This window comes from Octopus bimaculoides, chromosome 25 (genome assembly GCF_046866305.1).
Source record: "Octopus bimaculoides isolate indiv1 chromosome 25, ASM4686630v1, whole genome shotgun sequence".
Lineage (NCBI taxonomy): Eukaryota > Metazoa > Mollusca > Cephalopoda > Octopoda > Octopodidae > Octopus > Octopus bimaculoides.
The window spans coordinates 18,738,249-18,748,350 of NC_142952.1; the positions used below are offsets into that span (position 1 = coordinate 18,738,249).

General features: G+C 36.6%; 1 protein-coding gene across 1 annotated transcript; it reads right to left on the reverse strand.

Annotated features, from left to right (window-relative positions):
* Nucleotides 1–5,628: 5,628 nt before the first annotated feature.
* On the reverse strand, nt 5,629–8,839 carry LOC149131112 (forkhead box protein O6-like). Its single transcript, XM_089341622.1, has 2 exons — nt 8,444–8,839; nt 5,629–5,706 (listed from the first exon to the last, which is right to left on the reverse strand). Exons 1-2 carry the CDS (start codon nt 8,837–8,839, stop codon nt 5,629–5,631), a joined length of 474 nt encoding a protein of 157 aa, XP_089197748.1.
* Nucleotides 8,840–10,102: the final 1,263 nt, after the last annotated feature.

A 10,102-nucleotide genomic window follows, 5' to 3' on the forward strand; every position in this document is an offset into this window, starting at 1 on the left:
CATACATACAATGGGCTTCTTTCAGTTTCAGTCCACCAAATCCACTAACAAGGTTTTGGTCAGTCCAGGGCTAAAGTGGACGATAGTTGCCCAAAGTGTAATGCAGTGGGACTGAAACTAGAACCAAGTAGCTGGGATGCAGATCTTCTTACCATACAGCCAGGCCCAAGGCGGGAAAGATAACACCAGAACATCAAAGATGATAAAAGTCTACTTTCAGAGCTAAACATTATTACATCAACAACATACAAACATCGTCGTCTGTATCCTAACGCTTATTATAATACAGCCTCATGTCAAGTAGTGATACAGCATACATAAGAATGATCAAAGGCATTCTATCTGTGACCATCCCAGCTTTGTCCTAGTCATAATTAACCCATGTACGTGAGAACAGCGCATGATCTGAAGGGAATTTGGCTATTATGTCAAGCGAATTGAATTGCACTATGTTGTATTCTCTCATCAATTTGCTTCAGTACACATACACACACAACTCCCTCATATACATAAATGTTAGATGTGTAGATTGTTAGCTTACTTTCTTACACAACTTTTATGAGTATCTGCACCACATCGTCATTCAATCGTGCGCTTTTATGTGAGAATTTAATGGAACACGCATATATAATTTCTAGTTTTCTATAAATCTAGGGTTATTTTACTATTGACACTCGTATGTACAAACCATATATACATAAATGTACGAATATAAACATATACACACAAAAATCCATATATATATATATATATATATATATATATATATATATATATATATATATATATATATATATATATTGCATATTTGGGAGAATATACGAAAAAACAACAACAGACGAGGACAGGTGGTGTAAATAACAAAAGGATGTATTAGTATGACGCTCGGGAATACGGAAAGTCTTTGACGATACAAACACACATACAAATATATACATATACACACACACACACATATCACTTGGTGTTTGTGTGAACGTTTGTAATTGTGTACATGTGTGACCTTTGTTGTTCAGGTTAGACCTAAGCAAGCTGAGCAATGACCAAAAGAGCTCCCGCTGTGAATTATCCCATCTTTACGAATATCGAGGAATGCATTACCTAGTGTGTTTTAAAGGATATTAAACCTGCTATTTCTAGCAGCTGGGATGTTTTTCAACACACGCGTACATACACGTGTAATGATCCATATTTTTCCTTTATATCTTTTATCGTTACTTGTTTCAATCATAGTGGTGTAAAGAAACCAAAACTGGTTGTCAAGTATGGAAGCATGAAGACACGTACACACACATACAACAGGCTTCTTTCAGTTTCTATCTACCAGATCCACTGACAAGACTTTGGTTGGTCAGTCACTACAACAGAGTACACTTACACAAAGTTCCACGCAGTGGAACTGAATCCCAAACAGAATGATTGGGAAGTAAGTTTCTTACCACATAGTTATGCCTAGATTATTGTGTCTCACCCACATCAGCCATCACAGAGCAGCAACGTAAAGCGAAATACACGGGTTAAATGTAAAAGCCAAGAACTTTCGTAATGAATTAGTTCCATATCTTGTAAATCGTGTTTTGTTTTGTTCTTTTTTCATAGAACTTTTCATGAAATATTAAGCATTCGTCTCGGATATAATTGTAGTTTTTTACGAGTTTAATTCACAGGGCACCAAAAGATCAGACATATTCCAAATGACACATCTATCTCTCAATGCCTCCTCTGTGTGTGTGTGTGTGTCTGAGACAGAAAACCAGACAGAAGATATCTTGCACAAACGAAAGAAAATATACAAAACAGAGGCAGTAGAACCGCATCACAGAGCGACGAAAAATTTGACATCAAATAATAGGTGTTTTAGTGAAGTTATTGAAGGGTTAATAATGTCTCCCACGCTGTAATTGTTTTAGTTTCAGCACATGGTCTCGAATCAGATCAATTGCCTGGCAAGCACACTTCCGAAAATATATCAATTTTATTACAATCAAGAAGCTACGTGAGTGACGTAAAGACTTAACATTTCGTTTCAAGCCACTTATGAAAAGCAAGGCTTCTCGCCATAAATAAACACACACTCAAATCAGTCGTGTTATTCTGGATATTGTAGCAAGACGGGGTACTGGTGTACTGTGTTTAGCGTGCTGAACAGAATAATTAAATGGTCTCGAAACAAATTACGACTAGATAATATCGTGATACTACAATAACAAACTTAATATTGAGAACTTGAAGAATACAAGAAATCGCTGCTCGCTGTACGGGCCTGATTTTTATCATTAAAAAAAAAATTCTAGTAATCTTATCACTATTCGATCTCACTGTCCGCCTAGAACTATGTTAACGATACAACTAGATGTGTAGGGAATGCAACAACTGCCATAATATTTCAGAACAAGGAATAGAAAATTCATTTGTCATAATAAAATATAATTAATATGGCGAGGCAGAGGAGGTATTGCAGCGCACATCAAACACCAAGAATAAATGTCTACACACATATGGTCATACATGCATGTATGAACACGTGTATAACATCCGATAATCTAGTCGATCCAGTGATATACTAATGTACACACACACACACACACACATATATATATATATATATATATATATATATATATATATATATATATATATATATACATATGTACATAATAGATACATCTATATGTGTGTATACTTTATATACTCACATAAACATACAAATGTGTGTATATGTACACACATCCATACATTCATACATACATACAAACGAGAAAGCGTGTATAAAAAGCCATTTGTCCTGTTTGGATCTGATTCGTTTTGATTTTAATTAACACGGGATCAGATCTATGTACACACACGTGTGTGTGTGTGTCGCGCGAGCGTGCACACACATACGCATGCATGATTTCAGAGACGACTATAAGACTATGAATTGGAACACAAATGGATTTTATATAAATGGTAAAGTACTCGAGCAAAACATTACTGAAAACGCTTGGAGCAGACACAATAGAAGAAATGAAATGTTATTCGACGTCGCAACATCACGAAAATCCATTGAGGAAGACAAGTTTTACTGCTAAAGTGACCAAGCACCTCCATGCGTGGCACGTACTGGGAAGTATTAAACGAGAATCAGCGAGGGAGCGTTGAAACAAAATCCCTCTTATCAGACACCCCACCCTCTTCGAAATCAAGGATGTTGTGGATCGGGTAATTCCTAGATATATTACGCCTTTTCACCATTTACCTGTAAACCAACGAACCCCACCAGTTGTCAAATGGCGGTGGGACACACACACATATGTAATTTGGGGGGAGAAATGGGTTTGTTGAGTAAAGCACGTTTCTTCCATACGTATACACATATACAAATAGATGCATATATAAGTAAATGCATATACACATGCATTTATATATATATACGCATGCATATATAAGTAAATGCATACATAGATGTAAATGCATACACACACACAACTATACGACGGGCTTCTTTTAGTTTCCATCCACCAAATCGACTCACAAGGTTTTGGTCGACCAGGGCTATTAGTAGAAGGCACTTTCCCATGGTGTCCCGCGGTGGGACTGAATTTCGAACCATGTGGTTAGGAGGCATTTTTACCAGACAGCCAGTACCCATAACATAAAGGTGAGATGGTCACATTTGGAAAGTCATTGACCATAGGTGTGAACGATCGGAAATGACTGATGCTAAAAAAACAAACAACACCACATGAAAGTCACCATCGCTCGTTCGGTTAGAAATCACAGCCAAATCCTCATGAAATCCTACACTTACTGTATTTCAAGGAAGACACGTTGGATAGAGTTGTTCTAGATATACAAGATGGCCACGACCGGAAAGCCTTTTAATTATAGATAGTTTGGTTCGAATAGATTTAACCTCTTTAGAGAATTACGCGGGGCGGGGCTGTGGGGGTAAGAAGTTTGCTGCCCGTCCACAACATCGTTCAGTGTCACAGTGTGACACCTTGAGTCAGTGTCTTCTGCTATAGCACTGGGTCGACCAAAGCCTTGTGAATGGACTTGGAAGATGGAAACTGAAAGAAGCCCATTGTAAGCGCGCGCTTATCTTTGTGTTCATCTGCCAGCACTTGACAACTGGTGTCGGTTTGTTTACGTCACAGTAAGTTAGCGGTTCGGCAAGAGGTCGAGAGAATAGGTACCGGGCTTTAAAATAGTCGATTAGTTCGACTACAAACTCGTCAAAGCGATGCTCCAGCATGGCCGCAGCCCAAGGACTAAAAGAAGCCAATGCAAGGAAGTAACTTCTCATCTCTCTGACAAGATCTCTTCGCCTTCACACACACACACACGCTTCGTTCAATGACAGTTTTAAATCTGACAGCCAAAGTGTATGGAAACACATAAGGTAATTAAAAGAAAAACACAAACGCCGAGCCAGTCATGTTAAGAGTAGGGTTCAGCGTGGTTGACCGATCTGCTAGAAATAGCAACGAAATTTATCTCACATCGCACCACTATCGTCTTTAAAAATATATATAGAAAAGTAAAACAAAGAAACAGGACACGTTGGATAATGCAGTCGCTTGAAGCCGACAGTGACAAAGTGGTCAGAGTGTCGGATGGAATGCTGTGCACTTTTTGTTGTGGTTCTCTGCAATCCGAGTTCAAATTCCACCAAGTTCAACTTCGCCTTTTAACGAACCCAGGGTCGATAAATAAATTTTACAAGTTATATATTGGGATGGATTCTTCTCACCCCCACTCTCTTTCTGACACGGCTACGTTGCACTATGGGAAGTGTGTCATGGGAGACCACTCGCAGACTGTTTCTCTTCGAAATGCAGAGGGGTACGGCGAGTTAGTTGTTAGCAAGTTGTTGTAGGAAAACTGATTTGCTATTGGAACTTTCTAAAAAGAAATAATAATGAAAAGTTCTATAAAAGGGAAATACTAGAAAGGGGGGAGGAGTAAAGGATAGTCAAAGCTAGAATGCCCTTTGATCCTAGGTGTATAAATTTTTGATCGATCAGGTCAAATGAGATTAAATATCATCGACAAAGAGACGAAGAAAACTGTACATGGGTCACGCGATTGGTGGGAAAAGTAACCGAATATTCTTCAAACTACCCAAATCAAAAGACACACTGGATAATGTTTTAAATAAAGAAAAATTAATCAAAAGGTAAAAAAAAAAATAGACGTTTTTGATCAGAGAACAGTTTGCTTGAGAAATCCCGTCATGCCGCTGTGACGTATTTGGATGGAAGGTTTTTGAACCGTTACCAACAGCTGACATGTTCGAGTCCACTCTGCTACAAAAGCATTCGGGTAAAGTCTCCAGTTTGGGGATAACCCCCTTTTCCCCCTAGTCTTAGAGACCCAAAAAAGGGTCATAGGGACCGTCTTTCATACTGACTAAAAGGCAAGAGAGAACCGTACGAATAAATAAAGAATATTAAACACGAAACGTGTTAATCGGGCCGAGTATTCCGTAAACCCTGAGCGAGATTCTCAGGTAGGATCAGCGTGACAGTGTGTGACGAGGCTGCACTTTTCAATTATAGATACAAATTTATCAACAGACTTCTAAGTTTCCGTCAACCCAATTTCACTCACTCACAAAAATTTGGGTCAACACGCGGTTGTTATTTATATAGTAAAATGCACTGGGTCAAGTGCATTGCAGAGAAATCGAACCAAGAACCATTCTGTTATGCTGCATGCAACCTAGTGATATAAAAGAAAAAAAAAACAGCAACATAGATATAACCATGAAGTGGATATCAATTGGCAGCCTACGTCGCAGAAAAAAAAACTGGGTAGAACTGACTGACTAAGTGTCCGAAATGTCCCGTAGGTTGAACAGAGACAGGAAGGAGAGAGAGTAAGAGATGTGGGGTTGAGAATGAAATAAAGATGGGAGGACGATTAAAGGATTACATTAAATTTACTTCTGTCAATGATTCATTACAATGTGTACAAAGTCTGAAGTGGTGGGGAGCCTCAATATTCCTGTAAGTAGATTCCCTGCTATAGACATGGTAAGTATGAACAAAACATAGTAATCATAATAAAACAAAAAAAAAACGAGGAGAAATTCAAAGTAGTTGCCGTAAATGCTCGAAATAATAGCCAAACTCCTTCGATCCTCTCAGGTAAGATGTCCCTAACGCTAAACAACAAAGATAAGTTGTTTAGCCCTAGATCAGAGTTTATCGAAAATACAAATCTACAACCAAAGGCATTCCAACTGAGATTGCCGACTTTAACAATAAGACATAAAATCCTAATAGTAAATAAATAAGAGATATAACTACACGGTCGCTCGACCTGTTAGAAATATCAATTAAATTTCACATTGAATCATGAAGGACAGACACATAGGGCAGTATAAGAAAACTGGATGATCACAGCTGGAATAATATCTTCGCTCACAGGTCGACTGATTCCGGTATCACCTGGAGTTAAAAACAAAACAGCCAGTCACACACACAACAAACCAAAACACATCAGATCCACCACGTGTAAACTCTCTTGTATTTCTGTATACAGAACACAAATACATTTAAATACGCTGTTGTTATTCAGCCTAAAGTCAACACCAATAGAGCAGACATAGATCAGACAATCTAACCATGGCAATCCAGCTTTTTCTTTTCTTTTTATATCAAGAACCACATCGGCCATTTATCTTTCCCTACACTGTGTACAGGGTGTATTTTGGCAGAAGTTTAGCTGTTATTTCTTAACAGATCCAGTGATCACACAGGGGGTCCTGTGTTTTGTTTTTTCAATGTTATTACTACTATTTTTTCGCTGCAACTCAACTCAATGATTACAAGCAGTTTTCCCTTGAATCGTAAAGTGATTTGATGGATATTTAGCTGCTGCTTCTGGCGGGTCAAATAACCACTTAGAGGTTTGCTCTTCTAGTTTGCTACTTTTACATACAGCTTTATCTACAAAGGTGTACATTTTTTTTAAATAGACCATATTTCTCAAATAATTTGCTTTCAGAAGTGTGAAAACATAAGATAGATAGATATTTAAAACACAAATATTATCGTAAATCTAATTATATAACCTTTGATACATGAAATTCACACCGAATAACATGAAGATGAAAATCTGATTTTATCCCAAGTAATATGTAATTCTTAATAACACGAGTTTACCACTAAGATGACAAATTTCAAAGCTATTTTCTTAATATTCCTTATACGTAATTCCAATAAAGTTTTATACATACATATGTGTGTGTGTATGTATAACAGATAATATAAACATACTCCTATTATATATATATATATATATATATATATATATATATATATATATATATATATAGCGCGCGCGCATATTGGCACAAGGCCCAATCGAACGCGTAAACACGAAGCAGAGTTGATAGAAAAGAGATCGACAAAGAAATGGACTCCTCCAGAATTTGAACTCTGAACTAAACTAGAAGTAAATACTGCATGGCGTTTAGTTACGCACTTGATATTCAACTACACTATCCAGCCGTCATTAGGTACGCTTGGGCACCACCCCCCATTGAAGAGATATTGATAAGGAAGAGATATTGATAAGACCGTGGGGGACCCCAGTGTTACACCACTCATGGCACCTATCTTATTGATTTCGAAAACGTCAACAGAATTTATTGTGGAAGAGGATAATGTATAAGTCGATCGAGTTGGACACATAGCATATTACTGGTATACTTCATATTTTATTAAATAACAGAAGGAATGGTAAATGGTCGTAACGAAACAACCCCGAATGACACATAAAGGTTCGATAATCTCCGCATCCTCGCGCAGTCTTATAGAAAAACACACATATACACACATACAGACACGTTTTTTCTTTTTGTTTTGTTATTGTTTTAAAATTTCATATAAGAAACGAGCCACGAGAGCAAAATAAATGGAAAATTATGCTTTGTTTTTTTTTTTGTAACCCCTACATATACACATCATGTTCGATATGCACATTAAACGCACAAATAACAGCAAAGAGATTTGAATTTTTTAAAAAATACATAAAAAGGAAGATGGAATACACGGTGGAATTCTGCTTTAAGCACCCCATATAAATCCCTTACAACTCTTTTATTTTGGGGAATTGTCAGAAAATGTTTGCGAATTTGTTTTCTACGCACGGGAATTCATATAACTTAGCAGAAAACAAATATATATATATATATATACACTGTGTGTGTGATTTCAGGGCTATGCAGCTGTTATTTTTAGCACATCTCACGACCACCTGATACCCTCCTCGTTTCATTATCACCCTAAAATATTGATGTCTTCCAATATCTTTCTCCCCATAAACATTTTTAAATGGTCTATTGCTGGGATTTAAGCAAAAAAGTTATGAGGGATTGATTAATATGGAGCGCTTAAAGCAGAAATCCGCCGAATATACCTCTTCAAATGATAAATCAAAGGGTACTGACCTTCCATCCTGCAGAGCTAGTGCTGTCTCCTTTATCCTTAAAATATGGCACATTTTGAACCATCCATTCATAAATTTGCGACAAGGTTAGACGTTGCTCCGGGGAACTTTGTATGGCTTTGGTTATAAGATCAGCGTACGATAAATTACCCCATGCATTCCTTCTTGACGAAGATTTCTTGTTGACAGTCAAAGCATCTTTACCACCAGGCGTGCCACTGTCACCTATAGCGACCGGACACACAGGTTCCTCGTGCAACGGACTGTTCTGAGGGTCAGGTCCGTCACCGGAGCTAACTTCTTGAGGCCGGAGGGGCCACGTGTTGGAGCGAACGCGCATCTGAGGTTTAAAACTTGGGTCCACATCTGGAGAAGCCAGTTTTGATTCTATATCCATAGTGATATTTTAATTAGTATTAATTACTATTATCCAAATTATTATTATTATAGAAAAAAATTTTGTTAAGCTCTTTCCTTTGAAGAGCTAATAAAAATTACTAGTTAACAACCTTTGATAAGAGTAGATCCAATTAGGCAGAGATATTCTTCCTTCCCGTCCTTTATTTTCGTCTTTCCTTCTTTTTACTTATATATTATTCTATACACATAAATATGTTACTCGCTTTGAAAGCATGTATCTTATATTAAAAATGAATACATATATACCCAGAGCGCATACTGCGTGTATACATATACATATATATATATATATATATATATATATATATATATATAGGCGTGTATTCTATATATGTTTTGTGTGATTAAGGTGTGTGTGTGTATATATATATACTAATGTAGTATATAACGCTTGTGTATACTGTGTGGGTGTATATGGTATTAAGTGCGTATGATATATATGTAGTATAGTGTTATTTCGTTGGTGTGTGTACAACTGTAGTGGTATTATTTCTGCTGTTGTGTGAGTGTGTGATTCTTTTGCTATGTATAGGTCTATGTGTGTATAATGTGGTATGGTGCCAATTTGTTATAAAGTGTTGAATGCGTGTATAAGATTGTATGGTACAATGTAGTTTGTTATTTATATTTTCACAATCTTTGTTTCTGTTTCATTTCGGCAAGAATAATGGAATTATATTTGAAAAACTTACACAGACATGAATTTTTGTTGTTGTTAGTCAGATGGTAATAATTCCACGCCATCCTCTTTTTCGGACGTCTGATATTTTTTTTTTTTTTTTCAAAACAGAAAGAAAAATAAATCAGAAACAAAAACAAAACACGTTACCCCACACGATCCACTGTTTTCCTCTCAACGAAATATCAACCAAATTTCATCAATTTGGTTTTTAAAATTTTCATAAATATATTCACAAATATACATGTTTATATGTGTGTGTATATAGAGGTAGATTGCGAATGACAGATTGAGGAAATAAAATTCGTTTTCTGTGTCAAAGATGAGGATCCATTTTCAGTATTAACCACACCGATGGTGAAATACTTTCATGCATTTTTCTCTCATTGGTTCGTATAAACATCTTAAAGCGTGTATATTAATTATATATACCAGATATGTCTTGTAAACATTACATGTGTTGTGAGCTGGTAATGACGGTCAAGTTGCATGGCAAAATATTTCAGTTAAAAATCCACAAACATACATAGCAGCAATATATTTCGTATATAACATATAGAC